Here is a 22228-nt window from a genome sequence, read left to right on the forward strand (position 1 = left end):
GGGCAGCTCTTGTGCCATGGAAGCCACAAAAAAGCTTCTTCCATGCAGCAGAACGCAGCACCTAGTGCAGGCCGGGCTGGAGCCTGAGATGTGGGATGGGACAGATGCTAAAAACCTCCTGACATTCAACACTCTCTTCCTTTAAAGGATTTCCATGATGCGCTTCCAGGGCCCCGGCAAAACTGTTGGATATGGGATGCACAGGGAAGAAGAGGACGCCCAGTGGACATGGAGCGATGGGCCACAGCCTTCACCAACTGGTCAGTCTGTCTGTCAGCTGTCCAGGCCAGACTTCCACAGGCTCTCTTTGGGATGGGGACCTTCTCCTGGTGCCACAGCCAGTGGTTTACCGTGGCCCGCCAGCTCAGGCTTGGTGCTCCACCATGAGCCCTTGTCTGCCTTCCTTCCCCAGGAGAGGCAGCCCCAGCTTTTCTCAGCAGCATCGGGGCAGCTTTCCCATTCTCCTCCCTCTTGCACAGGTTTGAGCTGAGAGGTGGAGGCGATGTGCGTACCTGAACGGGGACAGGAGCAGGCTCATCCCCTGTGCCACCTACACAAGCACTGGGGTCTGGCATGCAGAGCTGACCACTATCGTCCTCTGGAAGCAAAAGGCGCACCCACAATGAGAGACCCCCCACACATGTCAGGACATCCCGGTCAGCCATGGTGACAGGTACACGTGTTTTTGCAGTGGAAATTTCCAGTATTTCTGTAGGCAGTGTATTGAAGTTTGCTTTTTCACAGAGAAAGCTGCTGAACAGAGTAAAGTTGAGACTGGGGCATTCCCTCCTGGGTAGAATTGGCACAGGCACCAGGTAAGGAAATTCTATAGGGGTAGGGGAGAGCCTAGCACAGGACAGAAGGAGTGTGCAGACTGTTGGAAATGTTGTCCTCCTGTCTCCTAAAAGGTACAGAACATACCCAAAGACAATGGGTTGCTAACAGACTTGTATGGAAACATAATGGAGCAACAGCTTCGGACCATTGTGAGCCTGAGATGCTCAACCAATGAGTGCCAGGAGAGGCTTTGCCGTGTGTGGACCCAGGGGAGAAACGGAGTGGATTTCACTGATCAGGAGCGCAATTTCTGCCTTGGCAGTAGGGGGCGTGCGCCCGTTTGTTGCAATCATGGCAAACTGCTCTTCACAGAGATCTCGGCCTGATTCGAAATTGTAGACCTGGAGCGTGTTCTCACAAAAGCTGCAAACATCAGCCCGAGCTCCAAGGTGGGCGAGGAGGGCCCAGGGAGCAAAGGGCTTCACCGTGGTGCTGGGCATAAAGACACCTAACGCTGCTTTCTGTGTGCGCTGCTGCATGCGGGACAGCCGGCATTGCAGTGGTGAATAAAGCCTGCTTTGATCAGAGATAGTGTCTGGATCAATTCCTTGGGTATAACCAACACAGGTGCGGGTTCTCCTTTCCCCCCATGATGGCTCAGAGCCAAGCACACAGCTGTGGGTTGGGCTCTGTACTGCGAAGGACCTCCCACCAACCTGTCTGAACCAAACAAATCGAACTTTGAAAGCAGAAAGTACAGCATGACCACAGGAATGTTCTGTCAGCGTGGTTGGCTTCCCCAGACAGATCCTCTGCCTGCACACGCTGCTCAGCGGAATGGTACCAACACACATTTGGCTTCTCATGTCTTCACATTTCACACTGCACTGAACTCCTTCCTGCTTCTTGCTCCTCCATCTTGCCTTCTTTCCACTTTCCTCTCCCCTTCTCTCTCCTTTTTCTCCACCTTTCTAATCCTCCCGAGCCCCTCCTTCAGTTCCTTTCTATCTATCCCCCCCATCCTAACTGTCCACCCCACAGCAGTCTGTGCAAATACCAGTACTGAAGCACAAGGTTTCCACGCCTGCAGAGAGGAGAACGAACTGAACCATTCGTCAGAGCACAAAGCAGCACCAGAAACCCCCAGCACACCAGAGGAGAAGGATCCCAACAGGGTAAGGCTGGGGATGGGGACACAAAAGAGTGGGAATGGGTGGAAAAAAGGGAAACATAAAGAGGAAAACCACTTCTACCAACATCTGCCCTCCAGTTCTGACCCCCAGCTCCCAGAAGAGGATGTGCAGATATCGCTGCTGGAGTCCAATACTTCCACACCCGCTATGGGAGAAGGAGACCAACAGGAAACATTTTTAGAGCACCAAGCAGTACCGGAGCCTCTTGGGCAGAGTGGAGGACTCCAATGGGGTAATGGTGGGGACTGAGCAGGAAGGAGAGCATGGGGAGAGAACAGGAGTAGAAGGCGTGTGCCCCCACCCGCTCGCTGCTTCCCAGGTTCCTGGTGCCATGGGATGGGAAGAAGGACATCCTGTGTGCAGCTCACTTGCGTGCATGCAGCGCTGGGAGCACTCATCCTCGTGCTGGTGGTGATATCGACCGGTGAGAGTGCCACCAAGCGTCCCCACGGTGAGAGGATGCCTCAGGTTTGGGTACAGAGCAGGGATTTGGGGTTTCCAGCACATGGATGCGCTCCCCAAGCACAGCCTTGCTCCCACGTGCTCTGGGGCAGCCACGTGGTGCCCTACACCACTGCTCTGCCTCAACTTTTCTAACCGCACCCGGGCTGCACGTACGTGCTGTGCCCATCCCTCACCGCGGAGGGAGGTGAGAGAAATGCAGATGTCCTGCTCCTTGCCCCACATTTGTTCAATTCCTCATTTTCAGCAGTGTCGGCAGGTCCCTCCGCCACTTCCACCTAGGCCCTTTGCCCACGTGTGCCCCAACGCCTGGGTCGGATTCCAGGGGAAATGCTGTTATTTTTGAAGGGGAGAATGATTGGAACAGCAGCAGGGAGCACTGCAATGCCCACGGAGCTTCCCTGGCCACCATAGGCAGTGAAGAGGAGATGGTGAGATGGGGACACGAGCCCAAAGCTCTGGGGAAGGTAACCAGGCTGGGGAGGGACAGCAGCACATTACTGCCCTAACCCTCCCGCATCCATCTGGGGGACATCCTGAGATGTGCACCTCCGGGGCAGCTCTTGTGCCATGGAAGCACAAACAAGCTTCTTCCATGCAGCAGAATGCAGCGCCTTGCAGCCTGCTGGAGCCTGAGATGTGGGTGGGACAGATGCTAAAACCTCCTGACATTCAACACTCTCTTCCTTTAAAGGATTTCATGATGCGCTTCCAGGGCCCGGCAAACTGTTGGATCGGGCTGCACAGGGAAGAAGAGGACGCCCATGGGACGTGGAGCGATGGCACAGCCTTCAACAACTGGTCAGTCTGTCTGTCCAGCTGTCCAGGCCATGACTTCCCATGGGCTCTCTTTGGGATGGGGACCTTCTCCTGGTGCCACAGCCATGGTTTACCAATGGCTGCTTGGCTCAGCTTGGTGCTCCACCATGAGCCCTTTCTGCCCTTCCTTCCCCAGGAGAGGCAGCCCCAGCTTTTCTCAGCGCATCGGGGCAGCTTTCCCATTCTCCTCCCTCTGGGCACAGGTTTGAGCTGCGAGGTGGAGGCCGATGTGCGTACCTGAACGGGGACAGGATCAGCTCATCCCTGTGCCACCTACACAAGCACTGGGTCTGCAGCAGAGCTGACCACTACGTCCTCTGGAAGCAAAAGGCGCACCCACAATGAGAGACCCCACCACCGTGTCAGGACCGGTCAGACATGTGTGAGAGGTAGGTGTGTGTTTTGCAGTGGAAATTTCCAGTATCTCTGTATGTAGTGTAGGTGAAGTTGCTTTTCACAGAAAAAGCTGCTGAACAGAGTAAAGTTGAGACTGGGGCATTCCCTCCTGGGTAGAATTGGCACAGGCACCAGGTAAGGAAATTCTATAGGGTAGGGGAGAGCCTAGCACAGGACAGAAGGAGTGTGCAGACTGTTGGAAATGTTGTCCTCCTATCTCCTTAAAAGGTACAGAACATAACAAAGACAATGGGTTGCTAACAGACGTTGTATGGAAACATAATGGCAGCAACAGCTTCGGACCATTGTGAGCCTGAGATGCTCAACCAATGAGTGCCAGGAGAGGCTTTGCCTGTGTTGGACCCAGGGGAGAAAACGGAGTGGATTTCACTGATCAGGTGCGCAATTTCCCCTTGGCAGTAGGGGGCGTGCGCCCGTTGTTGCAATCATGGACAAACTGCTCTTCACAGAGATCTCGGCCTGATTCGAAATTGTAGACCTGGAGCGTGTTTCTCACAAAGCTGCAAACATCAGCCCGAGCTCCAAGGTGGGCGAGGAGGGCCCAGGGAGCAAAGGGCTTCACCGTGGTGCTGGGCATAAAGAGACATAACACTGCTTCTCTGTGGCGCTGCTTATGCGGGACAGCCGGCATTGCAGTGGTGAATAAAACGTGTTGATCAGAGATAGTGTCCGGATCAACTTGTAATAACCAACAGGTGCGGGTTCTCCTTTCCCCCCATGATGGCTCAGAAGCCAAGCACAGCTGTGTGGGTTGGGCTCTGTACTGCAAAGGACCCTCCCACCAACCGTGTGAACCAAACAAAGGGAACTTTGAAAGATGTAGCATGACCAAAGGAATGATCTTTCGGCGTGGTTTGGCTTCCTCAGACGGATTCCTCTGCCTGCACACGCTGCTCAGCTGAATGGTACCAACACCATCTTTGGCTTCTCACGTCTTCACATTTCACACTGCACTGAACTCCTTCCTGCTCCTCTCTCTTTCCTTCTTTCCTTCTTTCCACTCCCCTTCTCTCTCCTTTTCCTCCCCGCTTTCTAATCCTCCCGAGCCCCCTCCTTCAGTCCTTTCTTCTATCCCCCCCATCCTAACTGTCCCCCCACAGCAGTCTGTGCAAATACCAGTACTGAAGCACAAGGTTTCCACGCCTGCAGAGGGAGAACGACTGAACCATTTCTCAGAGCACAAAGCAGCACCAGAACCCCCCAGCACACCAGAGGAGAAGGATCCAACAAGGTAAGGCTTGGGGATGGGGAACAAAAGGAGTGGAATGCGTGGAAAAAAAGGGAAACATAAAAAGGAAAACCACTTCTACTCAACGTCTGCCCTCCAGTTCTGACCCCCAGCTCCCAGAAGCGGATGTGCAGATATCCGCTGCTGGAGTCAATACTTCCACACCCACTATTGGAGAAGGAGACCAACAGGAAACATTTTCAGAGCACAAAGCAGTAACGGAGCCCCTTGGGCAGAGTGGAGAAGGAGACCAATGGGGTAATGGTGGGGACTGAGCAGGAAGGAGGGCATGGGGGAGAACAGGAGTAGAAGGGCGTGTCCCCACCCGCTCGCTGCTTCCCAGGTTCCTGGTGCCATGGGGCGGGAAGGAGGAGGATCCCGTGTGCAGCTCATTACTGTGTGTGCAGCACTGGGAACCCTCCAGCCTCGTGCTGGTGGTGATATCGACGGTGAGTGGCAAGAAGTGTCCCCATGGTGAGAGGATGTTTCAGGTTTGGGTACAGAGCAGGGATTTGGCGTTTCCAGCACATGGATGCGCTCCCCAAGCACAGCCCTGCTCCCACGTGCTGTGGGGCAGCCATTCGGTGCCCTACACCACGCTCTGCTCAACCTTCTTAACCTCTGTGACTGTCCCCGGGGCTGCAGCACGTCACAGTGCAGCACATCCCCCACCTCTGTTGGAGGGAGGTGAGAGAAATTCACATTTCCTGCCCTTTGCCTCACATTGTCCAATTCCTCATTTCAGCATGTCGGCAGGTTCCCTGTGCCACCTTTCCCAGACTTTGCCCACGCGTGCCCCAACGCCTGGGTCGGATTCCAGGGGAAATGCTATTATTTTCGAAGGAGGAGAATGATTGGAACAGCAGCAGGGAGCACTGCAATGCCCACGGAGCTTCCCTGGCCTCTATAGACAGTGAAGATGAGATGGTGAGATGAAGACACGAGCCCAAGCTCTGGGGAAGGCACCAGGCTGGGGAGGGACAGCAGCACGTTACTGCCCCACCCCCTCCCGCATCCATCTGGGGGACATCCCAAGATGTGCACCTCCGGGGGCAGCTCTTGTGCCATGGAAGCACAAACAAGCTTCTTCCATGCAGCAGAATGCAGCGCCTTGCAGCCTGCTGGAGCCTGAGATGTGGGTGGGACAGATGCTAAAACCTCCTGACATTCAACACTCTCTTCCTTTAAAGGATCTCATGATGCGCTTCCAGGGCCCGGCAACTGTTGGATCGGGCTTCACAGGGAAGAAGAGGACGCCCAGTGGACATGGAGGATGGCACAGCCTTCACCAACTGGTCAGTCTGTCTGTCCAGCTGTCCAGGCCATGACTTCCCACGGGCTCTCTTTGGGATGGGGACCTTCTCCTGGTGCCACAGCCGTGGTTTACCGTGGCCCGCCCAGGCTCAGGCTTGGTGCTCCACCATGAGCCCTTTCTGCCCTTCCTTCCCCAGAAGAGGCAGCCCCAGCTTTTCTCCAGTGCATCGGGGCCACCTTTCCCATTCTCCTCCCTCTTGGGCACAGGTTTGAGCTGCGAGGTGGAGGTCGATGTGCATACCTGAACGGGGACAGGATCAGCTCATCCCTGTGCCACCTACACAAGCACTGGGTCTGCAGCAGAGCTGACCACTATGTCCTCTGGAAGCAAAAGGTGCACCCACAATGAGAGATCCCATCACCACCAACCTTGTGCCAGTGCTGCTGTTGTATTACAGTGTATTATCTTGCAGCCCGATGTCGTTTCTAGTCAATTACTTTGTTTCTCCTCAGATCATTGCTGCCGTGTTGTTTTTGGGCCCATCTCGCTATCCTTTTCCCTGTTCTCCTTTTCTGGGGTGCAGATCTGTGGGTCCCTCTGCCCCGCTACTCACGGAACCGGGCCGAACCAGCCATAAACCACTGACATTGTGGATGAGGTGCTACGAGATGAGGCTGAGGAGCTCAGCGGTGGTGATGGTGATAGGAGGACAGTTTGGATGGGATGATCTGTAGTTCCTTTCCAGCCCTGTGCCTCTATGATTCTGTCATCATTCTGAGCCACTCTCTGTCCGGGCCGTATTGTTTCAGGCACGCTCTGACCTCACTGCACGAAGGTGCTCTCTGAAATGCACACTGCATCTCTAGTGCTATTGGCTTCTTAAAGCCATTCTCCTCTGCAATTCCCTGCAGTTTACAAAGAACCATAGAATGGTTTGGGTTGGAAGGGACCTTTCAGACCATTCACTTCCATCCCCGGCTGGAGGCAGGGACACCTCCCACCACACCAGGCTGCTCACAGGCGGGGCATCCACAACCTGCTCCACTGTCTAAATCCACCCTCTTCCACTCTAAAGCCCCCTCCTCCTGTCGCTCCACGCCCTTACAAAACAGCCCCATCCCAGCTTTCCTGGAGGCCCCCTTCAGGTACAGCCCATGACTTCAGGTCGCGGTTAGCCGGGCAGCAATGGAAGCTGCTGGCAGCTCACCCAGTGCCTCCGTGCAGAAGAGGCCTCTGCACAGCCACAACCTTCCCGGGATCTGCACTGGCCAATACCTTCAGGGAGTCACACGCCTTCGGGACTCCTTCGATTTCTTTCTCTGCCCATCCTGCCAAGCCGCTGCCCATCGTAAAGACGCGGAGTTTGCAGTAAGCAAAAGCGTGCTCTATTGCAGCCGCTGCCATCGCTTCCCGCAGCGCTGAGGGACGGGACGGGAGCGCTGCCCCAGGCACGGAAGCACCGCCATTCTTTCTCCATCAGCCCCCTCCCCTTCCACGCCCGTCCACACTGCGCTTCCGCTCCAGGCCGGATGTGATGTCATCACCGGGCGCCGCGGCGGGCCGTGAAGGCGTCCCACAGCGGAGCGCCGGGCTCGTTCCCCGCCGTGTCCCTGCGCTTCCTGCGCTGCTTCACGGCCTGCGGACGCACCGGGCCGCGTTTCCCGCGGTTGCTGCCCGCTGTCCCCGTGGGCGAAGCGCCGCCCGGCCGACGGCTTGAGATCCTCTCCCGTGTCTCGCGGTTCCCGCGGGACGGTCGCCGTTTTGCCGTCGGCCGCCTCGGCCTCTTCGTGCCCCAATGGGAGCTGCCGAGTCCCGGCTTGACCCAGCGATGGAGCACCTGGGAAAGGAGCGGGCAGCCCTGGCGGCACAGCTGGAGGCGGTGCAGCGGTGTGAGCGGGAGGGGCGGAGCCTGCCCGCACTGCTCTGAGACCTCATGGAAGGGCTGAGAGCGGCTGGGAAGGCTCTGTGCGTGGAGATCCCTCCCTGGGGGGGTATCTCCCCGTGAGCCGAGGATGTTCGCAGACCGCTGAGCCTTCCTTTCCTGTTTGTCCCTTTGCCATTCCTCTCCTGTATCGCCTTTCCACCGTGCTGTTCTTTCCCACTGTGGCAGCCGCCCCATAGCAGCACCGCCCCATAGCAGCACCGCCCCAAAGCCTCACTGCCCCATAGCAGCACCGCCCCAAAGCCTCACTGCCCCATAGCAGCACCGCCCCAAAGCCTCACTGCCCCATAGCAGCACCGCCCCAAAGCCACACTGCCCCATAGCATCACCGCCCCATAGCATCACCGCCCCATAGCATCACCGCCCCAAAGCCTCACTGCCCCATAGCATCACTGCCCCATAGCAGCACCGCCCCAAAGCCTCACTGCCCCATAGCAGCACTGCCCCAAAGCCCTCACTGCCCCATAGCAGCACCGCCCCATAGCATCACTGCCCCAAAGCCTCACTGCCCCGTAGCTGCACCACTCCATTGTGTCTCTACCCCATAACGTTGCCCAGTAGTGTCACTGCCCCATAGCATCGCTGTCTGCATGGGAACTGCTGAGTCCCAGCCTGACCCTCTCATGGATCACCTGGGAAAGGACCGCTCAGCACTGGCAGCGGAGGTGAAGGCGATGCAGCTGTGCAGCAGGAAGGGTTTGAGCCTGGCTGCACTCCTCTTAGACCCCACAGAAGAGCTGACAGCCACTGGGTGAGGATTTCTGGTTGGGGATCCCTCCTTGGCGGAGTTTTCCCCTGCGATCGTGGAGTGTTCTGAAAGGGGTGAGCAATCTGCTTCCCTTCCTCTATTGCACCTCCTGCCTGTGTGATGAAATTGACAACAAACAAAATGCTTCAGTTTCTCTCTTGGGATACGGTATAGTCGCTTCTTATTCTTTCTTTGTTTCATACATGGGAAAGCAGGGGTCAAACTCCCCCTGTTTTCCCAAATTTTCCTGTGGTACAGAACATCAGGATGTGTTTTTAGGGTCTTGATTGAAAAACAGCACAGAAGAGAAGGGGTTGGACTGGATGATCTTGTAGGTCTTCTCCAACCCTGGTGATTCTATGATTCTATCAAGTGATCAGCAGGACATTGGAGAGGTGATTTTTGTCTTTATTTTCCTGGCTGTAAAATGCTGTTATTTGGCCCTCTCCCAGCACACACACAACGTGCAGTTGAGGTCTCCCGTGCCTGGAAAGAGTTACAGAATCATAGAATGGCTGAAGCTGAAGCTGAAGGGGTCCTTCAGGCCCATGTGGTTCCAGCCCCCTGCTGTGGGCTGCTTGTCCCCCACCAGATCAGGCTGCTCAGGGTCTCATCCAGCCTGTCCTGGGATGCTCCTGGAGGGGGGTTATCCACGGCTTCTCCTGGCAGCCTGTGCTGGGACCTCACCTTTGAGTAAAACATTACCCTCTTACATCTAACCTAAATTTCTCCACTTTCTGTGTAAAAACAAAAAGTCTCTGAGGGAAGGCTGTGCGTGGCAGGGAGCTTCACCGAGCCACGGGGCTGAAGCCTTGAGAAGTTTTGGGGTGAACGTGGTGTAGAGCAAACAAAGGCGGTGACACGGCCTTTATTTGAGAAATAGGTGCTGTAGGGAAAGATATCAGAGAGAAATGAACTCACCCCTCCCAGTAACAGTTTGGAGAAAGGGGTGAGCTGAGGAATGCAGCGTTCATCCTTGTGCTGCAGGAGGAAAGGGTGGGGGGAAAGGGAGCCTGCGCAGACTCAGACAGCACTGTGCTCCCAGAGGCATCACTGAGACAGAAAGGGTGGCTCCAGCCCCCGTCCGCTCCAGGCAGTCACGTGCTCATAGAATCATAGAATCCTAGAATCGCTAAGGTTGGAAAAGACCCACAGGATCATCCTGTCCAACCATTTGCCCTACATCAATGGTTCTCGCTAAACCATGTCCCTTAACACACCATCCAAACGCTCTTTAAACACCACCAGGCTCGGTGACTCCACCACCTCTCTGGGCAGCCCATTCCAGTGCCTGACCACCCTTTCAGAGAAGTAGTATTTCCTAACGTCCAGCCTGAATCTTCCCGGTGCAGCTTGAAGCCATTCCCTCTAGTCCTATCACTAGTCACATGACAGAAGAGGCTGACCCCCAGCTCACTACAGCCTCCCTTCTGATAGTTATAGAGAGCAATAAGGTCTCCCCTGAGCCTCCTCTTCTCTAGACTGAAACAACCCCAGCTCCTTCAGCCGCTTCTCATAAGGCCTGTGCTCCAGAGCCCTCACCAGCTTTGTTGCCCTCCTCTGGACACGCTCAGGGCCTCGATGTCTTTCTTGCAGTGAAGGGCCCAAAACTGGACACAGTACTCGAGGTGCGGCCTCACCAGTGCTGAGTACAGGGGGATAATTACTTCCCTGTTCCTGCTGGCCACACTGTTTCTGATACAAGCCAGGATGCCATTGGCCTTCTTGGCCCCCTGGGCACACTGCTGGCTCATGTTCAGTCTAGCGTCTATCAACACCCCCAGGTCCATTTCCTCTACACAGTTCTTCCAGCCACTCTGCCCCAAGCCTGTCGCATTGCCTGGGGTTATTGTGGCCAAAGTGCAGGACCCGGCATTTGGTCTTGTTGAATCCCATCCCATTGGCTTCAGCCCAGCTATCCAACCTATCCAGATCCCTCTGTAAGGCCTCGCTACCCTCAGGCAGATCAACACTTCCAGCTAGCTTGGTGTCATCTGCAAACTTACTGAGGGTGCACTCAATGCCCTCATCCAGGTCATCAATAAAGATATTAAAGAGGACAGGCCCCAGCACCGACCCCTGGGGAACACCACTCGTGACCGGTCGCCAGCTGGATTTAACTCCATTCACCACCACTCTCTGGGCCCGGCCCTCCAGCCAGTTCCTTACCCAGCGAAGAATGTATCTGTCCAAGCCACGATCTGCCAGCTTCTGGAGGAGAATACTGTGCGAGACAGTGTCAAAGGCTTTGCTGAAGTCTAGGTAGACCACATCAACAGCCTTTCCCTCATCCAGCAGACGGGTCACTGGATCATAGAAGGAGATCAGGTTGGTCAAGCAGGACCTGCCCTTCGTGAACCCATGCTGGCTAGGCCTGATCCCCCGGTTGACCTGCATGTGCCGCGTGATCTCCCTCAAGACAATCTGCTCCATAATCTTCCCCGGCACCGAGGTCAGGCTAACAGGCCTGTAGTTCGCCGGATCCTCCCTGCAGCCCTTCTTGTAGATGGGATTCACATTGGCAAGCCTCCAGACTTCTGGGACCTCACCCGTCAACAAGGAACACTGATAGATGATGGAAAGCGGCTCGGCTATCACGTCTGCCAGTTCTCTCAGCACTCTCGGGTGAATCTCATCCGGTCCCATGGACTTGTGGCAGTCCAGTTGGAGTAGCAGGTCTCTAACTGTTACCTCCTGAATTGTGGGGGGTTTAGCAGAGCTGAGGTGATGCTTGTAGCCGCTGCCCTCGGGATCATTCCCTGTCGGGTGGGGATCAATGGTGATCCTTCCCACCCTTGGGGTCTCTGTGCCTCTCTGCACCCAACCTATCCTTGCTGGGAGGAGCGTTCCGCGTGCCCCACACTGGTGGTGCTCCCATCGCGGCCCTCGACCGCGCTCTGGCGGACGGCTCCTTCCCTTCTTCCCTTCATTCCCGGGGTCGCCACAGGGACCCGCTCGTCCCCTCCTGTCCTCCGAACTTTCGCTTCACTTTTGACAACCCTCACGAGCGAGATCTGCCTGGCGCCCGGTGACGTCACCCGCGCTCACGGACTCCATTGGCCGGGAGGAGCGGAGGTACCATTTATGAAGCGGTGCGGAGCCTGGGGTCTCCGCAGAGCGGAGCGGTGCGATGGGTCCGAGCGAGGTGGTGGTGCTGGGACTGGGGCTGCGGCTGCGGCTGCGGCTGCGGCTGCGGCTGCTGCTGCTGCTGCTGCGGCTGCTGCTGCTGCTGCTGCTGCTGCTGCTGCTGCTGCTGCTGCTGCTGCTGCTGCTGCTGCTGCTGCTGCTGCTGCTGCTGCTGCTGCTTGGCGCCCTGGGCGCGGCGGTGTGCGGTGTGTACTGCGGGATCGGGCTGCCCCCGGCACCGGGACCCGCGGCTCCCCGCTCCCCGACGCCGGGGCTGCGTCCGCGGGACCCCCACCCGCGGCTCACGGCTCCGACGCCGTCTGTCCCCGCAGGGTCGCACTCCCTGCGCTACTTCCTGACCGGGATGACGGATCCCGGCCCCGGGATGCCGCGGTTCGTGATCGTCGGGTACGTGGATGGCGACCTCTTTGGGAAGTACGACAGTAAGAGCCGGTGGTGCACCCCATCGTGGAGAAGCTGCCGCAGGAGGACCGGGAGCACTGGGCTGCGCAGACCCAGAAGGCCCGGGGCGGTGAGCGGGATTTTGACAGGGGCCTGGGCAGTCTGCCGGAACGCTTCAACAAAAGTGGAGGTGAGTGTGGGGGAAGCTGCAGCGCGATGCGTCTGGGACAGGAGCTCTGTGTGCCGAGCGTGTCCGCCAGCCCCACTGAGGTCTGGCCGTGCCCCACGCCCAGCTGTGCTGGGCCGTCCATGTGTGGTGGCACTGTCCCTGGGCTGCCCTGCTCCTGCGCCCACCCACCCCACCCCAGCCCCATGGCACTCACGGTGCCCCACAGCCCAAGAAGCCCTTCAGCCCCTGCCCTGGCTGTGTCTCAGGGTCTCACACACTGCAGAAGATGTTTGGCTGTGACATCCTGGAGGACGGCAGCATCCGAGGGTACGATCAGTATGCATTTGATGGGAGGGACCACATTGCCTTTGATATGGACACGATGACGTTCACCGCGGCGGATCCAGTGGCTGAAATCACCAAGAGGCGATGGGAGACAGAAGGGACGTATGCTGAGAGATGGAAGCATGAGCTGGGGACTGTCTGCGTTCAGAACTTGAGGAGATACCTGGAGCATGGGAAGGCGGCACTGAAAAGGAGAGGTGAGGATGGGAGGGGGACGTGGGGCTGGGCTGGGTGTGGGGCAGGGGCTCAGTGTGGGGTGCTCAGCCCGGCCCACAACATCACCCACCTGCAGTGCAGCCCGAGGTGCGCGTGTGGGGGAAGGAGGCCAACGGGATCCTGACTTTGTCATGCCGCGCTCACGGCTTCTACCCGCGGCCCATCGCCATCAGCTGGATGAAGGACGGCATGGTCCGGGACCAGGAGACCCACTGGGGGGGCGTCGTGCCCAACAGCGATGGCACCTACCACACTTCGGCTGCCATTGATGTGCTGCCGGAGGATGGGGACAAGTACCGGTGCCGCGTGGAGCACGCCAGCCTGCCCCAGCCTGGCCTCTTCTCATGGGGTGAGCTGGCAGCATGGGGCACGTGGGGTTGGGATTCGGGGGCCGCCCCTTTGTTTACTGACAACGGCGCTCTCCCCCAGAGCCGCAGCCCAACCTGCTCCCCGTTGTGGTCGGGGTGGTCGTCGCCATCGTGGCTGTCATCGCTGCGGTCGTTGGATTGGTGGTGTGGAAGAGCAAGTCAGGTAAAGGTAGTGAGCTGGGGGGAGAAAGCGGGAGCTGCAGAAGGGGCCTGGACCCCCTTGGGAATGCCCATGTTCTGACATGAGCTTAATGTTCACACTTCTTTCTATCTGTAGGGAAGGAGAAGAAGGGTTACGAAGCAGCACCAGGTGAGTGCCAAGGGCAGAACTGTCCCCCGCCAGTGCATGGGGTCAGGGCACTCTGGGGCCCCTCGTTGCTTTTGGGGTCACAGTGGTGATGGTGGCATGATGCTCCATGCCCCACAGCGAGCACAGAGCCAGGGCTCACTGCTCTCCCTCCCTTGCAGGCCACGATGGGGAATCCAGCGGCTCGGCCACAGGTATAGTGTGGAACGGGGGCTCAGGAGGGGTCCCTGTGGTTGGAGCGGTCCCAGTTCCCTGCACTCCCCCGTTGGACCCACGGCCGGGGCAATACTGGGTCCAACACTCCCTGGAGAACCCCAGGGTGGTAAGTCAGGATGGGGATGTGGCCCCACATGATACCATCTCTTCTCACCCCCACAGGAAGTGAACCTTCCATCTGAGTGCTGTGCTGCTTCAGCCAGCCCTGCATGCATGTGTTTGGAGTTTGTGGGTGTGTGTATCTCCGCTTGCTCAACTTCCTGCATCTCCTCGGGCTGACGCAGTGTGTGCTCCCCTGCTCACACACTGTTTCCAACAGTTAGCACATGGGTTCTGCCCTGTGCTAGGCTGTCTCCTACCAGGATTATCATAGGATTATCTTAGCTGGTGCCTGTGCCAATTGTACCCAGGTCGGAACGCCCCAGTCTCAACTTTGTTCAGCAGCTTTCTTTGTGAAAAGCAGCTCTCAGCGCTGTGCTCATTGTAGTCAGCCAATAGCTTCAAAACCTTGTTGGGCAGCTCATGCCTTGGATGGGTGCTGCTGACCAGGCTTTGAGCCAAGCTGGCATGGTTTTGTAATTTTGCCATTGGTATTCCACATCATAGCATCATGGACAGCCCGGGTAATTACAGGGTTAATAGTCCGGTTCTGTGTACTGACAACCTTCCAGATACCTGCTTCTCAAAAGAGAAGAAGAACTGCGTATCCCAGAGGACCTCACGGTCAGAGAGGGAAGATACGGCACTGAAATCACGGGATATGAGTTGCGTGATCAGGCTCACACTCTCTCTCCGGCAGCCACGCAGAGTGCTGGGTGTGCTTCCGAGCTGTGCGCCTTCATTCAAGCAGACCTTTCGGTTTTGGAAGCTTTCTCTTATTTTATCTTATTTATAACCCGTACTTTCAATTCGATTGTATTATATTGTGTTATCTTGCATTCCAATATCACGGTTAGTAAAATAATGTTTCCACCTGAGATTGTTGCCACTGCTCTGTTCTTTTTCCCTCTCTGAGCCCAGCTCCCATTCCCCTGTCCCCTTTCCCTTCCCATTCTTGGGTGCCAGGGGGCCCACAGGCCCACTGCCCCCCTGTCACGGGCATAGACTGATCTAGATTGAGCTAGATAAGTCCGTGACAGCTTTTGGTGGAGAATGCGGGCAATCTGAAGCTTTTAACGCTAACAGAGAAAAGAAAGGATTTCTTTAAGCCGGAGACTGCCAGACTGCAAGGCAGTGCTAGTGTGACCTTCATAGATGAGATTATGGTCTGGGCAGTCTGCCGAACTCCGGACACTGTACCCAGTAGTTGTTGTTGTTGTTGTTTTTCCCCCATTTTAGCAGCTACCAGCTATGAGTCTGCTCTTTATTGCAGGAGCATTGTATAAGGGATGAAGGACAATCATGATCTTGGGATATTATTGGCCTATAATTAACATCATGATTTCGTGCTGTGGAATTGTGTTCATATATAACCAAATAAGGGCCCTGATGGAGACACCTGCCTGGTACCTTTATGCAATGTGGTATCATTTTAAGTTTGACACTTTCAAAGCAGTTTCCAGGCTTTCTTCTCAGTTTGTCACACATTTTTTCAACTGCCGAGCTAGAGCTCATACTCACGTGCATGTTATCAATCTCCTGGAATGTATTCTTCTCCATTTGTGTTATGTGGAAGAAGTCTCCTCCAAAACCAGAGAATGCTGACTGGCAGGGAATATGGAGAGGTTTAGGAGAAATCTTAGAAGCGTAGGGACCCGCAATGTCATGGCACTCCACTCTTGTACACCTGTGGGATCCCAGGAAATTAAGCCAGTATTTGAGTCAGGGATGGTGCGGCTCAGATAGATCGAAGGAGGTACGGCTTATTTGGGGCTTGGCTTGTGCTTACCGTGCTCTATGTAATACTCTTCTTGAGAGAGAGAGTTTCCGAGCAGAGGTTGAAGCCAAAGGGGGAAATCTTGAAGACGAATCTGATCAGTCACAGGAGACACCAGTAGCAGTGTCAGCTGCCCCTGTGGAAGGCAAGAAATGGAAGTGGGTGTCCATGTGTCTGGAATGGAAAAAAGAAGCAGCAGCAGCGGAGGAGGAGGTAGAGGAAGATCCAGGCCAGGGGCCTCCTCAGAGCCACGAAAGGCAAAAGCAAAAACCAAGAGACACGGAGAGGCGAGTGGTGAAGAGGAAGTCTCTATTTCTGTTTGCCGACCTCTGAAGATGACTGAAATCCAAGGCTCAAGGAAAGAGTTTACACGGCATCCGAACAAAACCCTTGTCACCTGGTTGCTTCGCTGTTGGGGACGGCGGGGCCAGTAGCTTGTCTCTGGATGGTAACGAAGCCCGCCAACTAGGAGGCATTGCCAAAGACTCATCTATTGAGAGAGGGATTAGTAGATGTTTGGATGGAGCCACCACCCTCTGGGAACGAATGTTAGTAGCCGTCAGGGAAAGACATTCCGTCAGAGACAGTCTGAAGCCTGTGATGAAGAAGTGGGATACAGCTGAAAAAGGTATCCAGTATTTGAGGGACATAGCTGTGGTGGGAATGGTGTATGACCCTAATTTTGCTCCTAACGATCCACGCCAAGGTCATGATCCGCAGAGAGTGAGAACAATGCCTGATATATGGCAGAAACTCACAAGAACAGCACCAGATCTACCCCCAACACACGCTTCCATTTCAGCCATCTCAGAATGAGCAAAGACTGGATGAAGTACAAGAACAAGTGTCTCTATTGATAAATCATGACGAACCTGTAGAAGTATCAGAAACGTTTGATGAAGATCAGGATAAGCAAAGGGGCCTAATGAAAGAACTGATCAAGCTAATGAAAATCCACTTAGTTAAAGGGGATGGACCCTTCTCCTCACCCGCATCATCAAAAATCTCAGCTACTGAAGGCAAATTCTTTCCTGCTCAAATGAGGAACATTGTAGGATTGCATTGCGTATTGCCTCTTGGCGTCACCTCAGTGACCACAGAGAAGACATGAGGAAGTGGCATGACCACACTACTCCTGTTCTGTGAGCACGGGTGAGAGAATTACAGAACTAATCAACCAGCGGTGTAGTTGTTCCAGTTCCCACAGGTAATGAATAGAGGGGCCCTGCCCTCAGTCAGGGAGGGAGAGGGATAACAGAGTTTATTGGACTGCGCAGATCCGATGGCCTGGCACATCAGAACCACAGAAATATAAGGCTCTGGTGGATACCGGTGCACAGTCCACTCCAATGCCCTCAAGTCATGAAGGGACAGAATCAATCCATATTTCTGGAGTGGCTGGGGGCTCTCAAGAACTGACTGTGTTGGAGGCCGAAATAAGCCTCACTGGTAAAGGCTGGCAAAAACACCCTATTGTGACTGGCCCAGGGGCTCCATGCACGCTGGGTATCGATTCCCTCAGAAGGGGGCATTTCAAGGATCCCAAGGGGTATCGCTGGGCCTTTGGAATAGCTGCTGTAGATACAGACAACATTCAGCAGCTGTCTGTTTTGCCTGGCCTGTCAGAAGATCCGTCTGTTGTGGGGTTGCTGCAAGTAAAAGAGCAGCAGGTACCGATTGCCACAAAAGCAGTGCACAGACGGCAGCACTGCACCAACAGGGACTCCTTGCTCCCCATTCATATGTTACTTTGTCAGCTAGAGAGTCAAGGACTGATCAGCATAAAGCACTTGCCTTTTAACAGCCCCATATGGCCAGTGCGTAAAGCCAGTGGAGAACGGAGGCTGACAGTAGACTACCGTGGCCTGAATGAAGTCGCACCCCCACTGAGTGCTGCTGTGCCGGACATGTTAGAACTGCAATATGAACTGGAGTCAAAAGCAGCCAAGTGGTATATGCCACCAGTGACATTGCTAATGCCTTCTTTTCCATTCCTCTGGCCACAGAATGCAGGCCGCAATTTGCCTTCAGCTGGAGGGGCACTCAGTCTACTTGGAACCGTTTGCCCCAGGGGTGGAAACACAGCCCAACCATTTGCCATGGGTTAATCCAAACTGTACTGGAACAGGGCAGTGCTCCTGAGCACCTGCAGTACATTGATAGCATCATTCTGTGGGGTGATACAGCAGAGAACGTTTTTGAGAAAGGAGAGCAAATAACCCAGACCCTTCTGCAAGCTGGTTTTGCTATCAAGCGAAGCAAAGTGAAAGGACCTGCCCAGGAGAGTCGGTTCCTAGGCAGAAAGTGGCAAGATGGGCGCCGTCACATCCCAGCAGATGTGATGGACAAAATCACTGCCGTGTCTCCGCCCATTAGTAAGAAAGAGACACAATCTTTTCTGGGTGTGGTGGGCTTTTGGAGAATGCGCGTTCCAAACTATATCCTGTAGGAGCGTGGCTCAGGGAGCAAGCAGTTGTGAGCTTGAGTGCTATGTGCATAACCCAGGCTGTGAGACCTTGAAGCTGTCAAAGCAGGAAGACAAACTGAGGCTTCAGTTAAGATAAGGGGGTAGCTAGCCTGGGAAGAGGTCAAGACAGTGGAATGCGAAGAACAGTGAAAAAAAACATGTGATGCTTAATGCTGTACCAATAGCTAGCAAGCAAGACGCATGATTTCTGTGTGCTAACCAATTATAAGTTGCCGTGTGTACCCTGTATTTCTGTATAAGTATGAGCTGATTCGGGCAATAAAGGATTAGAGGAGTTTCCACCAGTACTTCTGTGAAGACGCGTGGATTCATTCAGGCCGCCTTCCTTGAAGTGGCGCCCGAACAGGGACCCAGGAAAGCCGCACAAGTTGCCACAGCGGTTCGACGTGGAGGCAGCGGGATGCTCGAGAGTTGCCACAGCGGTTTGACACGGAAGGCAATGAGAGCGGGGAAGGATGCAGCGGGTAAGCTCCATGCCGAGAAGGCGGCAGCTCAGAGCGTTGTGTGCCAGACACACGTCAAATTAGACCCGCGGTGGGGTGAGTGCCGTGTGCCGGGATGGGCGGCCACTCGGGTAGGAAGATTGCGCAGCTTCCTCCTCGGCCACTTGCTGCTAGCATGGATGTGGAATTTGCAGCAGCACTGACACTGCTTCTCAGTATCCTCGCTAAGCGAGGGGAGACAGTGAAGGACAAAGACCTAGCTAAGCTAGTAACGTGGGCTCAAGAACAGGGGTTCTTGAAGGCTCCTCCACTCATTTTCGTAGTGGAAGAATGGTGCGAAATTGAGGACTGTATGTTTGACAGAGTCCTTCAGGGCAAGACGAATGATGCTCCAGCCCTCGGTTCTACCTGGCGAATCGTGATTAATATGCTTAAGACTATGAGTGTGGAGGCAAAAGTGGCTGCGCTGCTACTCAACTTGTAGCCACTCCTGCGGCAGTTCCAGCTTCAGCTACCACCAGCGTGTCCACACAGGAGAGAGACCCTACCAGTGCTCTGAATGTGAGAAGAGCTTCAAAACCTCTTCCTACCGGATTGTCCACCAGCGAATCCACACAGGAGAGAGACCCTACCAGTGCTGTGAGTGTGGGAAGAGCTTTAGCAGCAGTTCTAAACTCAACTCCCACAAGCACATCCACAGAGGAGACAGTCCACAATAGTGCCCCGAGTTTGTGCGGAGCTTCACTTCCAGTTCCTGCCTCCTTAGCTACCCGCACACCCTCGCAGGAGACAGAGCCTGCGAGTGCCCCAGAGAGCGTACTCCTTCCCCTGACGGGTGGTGCGGTGCAGCCGGCAGGGAGCGCTCCCTGGAAACAAGATGTGTTCCAGCGTGTGTTAACTGGGAGCTACGCTGTGAGCCCAGCAGGGAAGGCTGTGTGTGGCTGAGAGCAGGGAAATACAAACCCCGTCCGTGTTTGGGTACCCGACCTCGGTTGCAGGACAGCTCCAACCCCTCCTGTTCGCCTCCTTACTCTGGTTATCACTGATGAAAATTACCTTTTGGAGAATTGCTGTTTGGTGGCATCTCACTGCTGCTACCAAGTCAAGTTACAACAGCTGTAACACAGGGTGCTGGTCACTTTGTAAGAGCCATCTCTTAAGAGCACCGGAGAAGGCATTTTCAAACAGTTGGGAGTCAGGAAGCAGGGCCGAAGTCCAGCTCATCTGAGCAGCTTTTCTTCCTGAGTTTAGGTGGAAAGGCAGGTGAATGGACACTGGCAGCCAGATCAGGCCACATGGGGGAGCTACAGAAATGCTGTCTGCCATTCTGAGGGGAGTATTTATGCTATCAAAACTCAGTTGGAGCTGAAGCTGGGCAGCAGTGTGGGAGACAATGGAAGGGCTTCTTTGTGTGACCAGCAAAAGGCGGACCATAGATGACATCGCTTCATTACTGGATGAGGTTGATCACCTCATAAATCGGGACATAGAACCAGCAGAGTCACACAGTGCACTATTTTTTCACGTCTGTCTTGAACACTGGAGATGGGTGGTGGGACACCTGGAGCTCTGGGTTCAGGCCCACGACTGCACTGATGATAAACTCCCAGTGGACTGTGGACATGGGTGGGATTTGCTGCTCCAGTTGCATGCGTGTAGATCTATGGCCCATGGGGTTTATCCAGGGATCGTGGGAATTGCAAGATGTCCCAGCTGACTGGAAGCTGCCAAACATCTGAGTTTCCAGGCAGGACAAGAAGGAAGACCTTGTCAGTTCCAGGCCTGCCAGTCTCCCTTTGGTGCCTGGCAAAATCACAGAGGAGGTCATTGTGAGATTTACTGAAAAACGCTTCAAAGACAGCACAGTCGTTGTCGTCAGTACAGGTTAGGGCTGACTTTCTGGAAAGGAGGTTTGAGGAGAAGGACCTGGATAATCCTGGGGTGCATTAAATGAGTGTGACCATCAGACTGAGGAAGGTGATCCTCCCCTTCTGCTCTGCCCTGGTGAGGCCACATCTGGACCACTGTGTTCAGTTCTGGGCTCCTCAGCACATGACAGGCAGGGAACTGCCGGAGAGAGACTAACAGGGGTCTGCAGAGGTGATTGAGGCCGGGAGGAACCCCGCTGCCAGGAAGAAGAGCAACAGGGTTGGGGGAGTCGGACATTTCCTGGTGTGGTGAGCATGGGGCGCCCTGATACACTGTGAGATGAGGTCAGTGTGGCCATAGCCATCAGCACACCCTCCACTGCCCCATTCATTGCTCACCTTCTGTACTGCGCAGGGAGTAGAAGAGCCACAGTGCCAGGCAGATGAGCCCCGACACCCAGACCTCCCCACCCATCAGCAGCTTTGTCTGAGTTTCAGCTGGGATTGAACTGTTTTCTTGAGTGTGTCTGGCATGATGTTATGTTTTGGTTCCAGGAGGAAAACATTGTTGCCAACGTTTGCAGTTGCTGCTCAGCAGTGCTGTCCAGAACCAAGGCCATTTGCAGCAAAGGAGCCATGCAGTTGGGAGGGTAGAGAACTAGGACAGCTGACTGAAAGTGGCCAAAGGGATATTCTGTGGCATATGAGATGAAGCAGAAGGAGTTTTGAAGGGGGTGGGAGTTCATTTTGCTCAGTCCCGCTGCTTGGGGTCTAACTGGGTGTTGTTCTGGGAGTAGTGAGCAATTGCTTGTGCATCACTTGTTTTATCCATTTGTTGTAATTATTATCCTTTTCTCTGTCTTAGTAAATAGTTTTCTCTCAACCCTCCAGTTCAACTTTGTTTTGTTTGTTATTCTTTCCCCCATCACACTGGGAATAGGGGAGAGTGAGCAAACAGCTGTGTGGTGCTGATCCACCTGCCAGGTTAAACCACCACGGGAGGGTCCCTTGGGAGTCATTCCTGAAGGGTAAAGGTGTCCAGGAAGGCTGGACACTTCTCAAGAAGGAATTCTTAAAGGTTCAGGAAGGGTCCATGCCAGTGCACCACAGGATGAGCCAGTGGAGAAGGAGAGCGTTGTGGCTGATGAAGGAACTTTTGCTGAGACTCCAGGAGAAAAAGAGAGTTTATGTCCTGAGGAAGAAGGGAAGGGCAACTCATAGCATGGGATCAGGCCTCGCCAGCATGGGTTCGTGAAAGGCAGGTCCTGCTTGACCAACCTGATCTCCTGCTGTGATCGAGTGACCTGCCTGGTGGATTATGGAAAGGCTGTTGTCGTTGCCTTCCTTGACTTCAGCAAAGCCTTTGACAATGTCTCCCACTGTATTCCCTTGGAGAAGCTGGCATCCTGAGGTTTGCACAGGTACACTCTTTGCTGGGTAAAGAACTGTCTGAATGGCCAGGCCCAGAGAGTGGTGGTGAAAGGAGATAAATGCAGCTGGTGACCGGTCACCACTGGTGTGCCTCAGGGGTCAGCATTGGGTCCTGCCCTGTTAATGTCTCTA

General features: G+C 54.9%; 1 protein-coding gene and 2 pseudogenes across 1 annotated transcript in view; all 3 read left to right on the forward strand.

The window, feature by feature from the left end:
• The window catches only part of LOC124417240, a 5216-nt pseudogene extending 1600 nt beyond the window's left edge, over positions 1 to 3616 (forward strand).
• A 2124-nt stretch (positions 3617 to 5740) lies between these two features.
• Positions 5741 to 22228, forward strand: part of LOC121106942 (C-type lectin domain family 2 member I-like) — a 94747-nt gene continuing 78259 nt past the window's right edge. Inside the window, exon 1 of the mRNA XM_040648835.1 lies at positions 5741 to 5823. Coding sequence (XP_040504769.1) covers positions 5821 to 5823 — 3 coding nt within the window. The 5' untranslated portion in view covers positions 5741 to 5820. The remainder of the gene's footprint in view (positions 5824 to 22228) is intronic.
• On the forward strand, positions 11954 to 14271 carry LOC121106923 (annotated as a pseudogene).

The sequence above is a fragment of the Gallus gallus genome, chromosome 16, assembly GCF_016699485.2.
Source record: "Gallus gallus isolate bGalGal1 chromosome 16, bGalGal1.mat.broiler.GRCg7b, whole genome shotgun sequence".
Taxonomy (NCBI): Eukaryota; Metazoa; Chordata; class Aves; order Galliformes; family Phasianidae; genus Gallus; species Gallus gallus.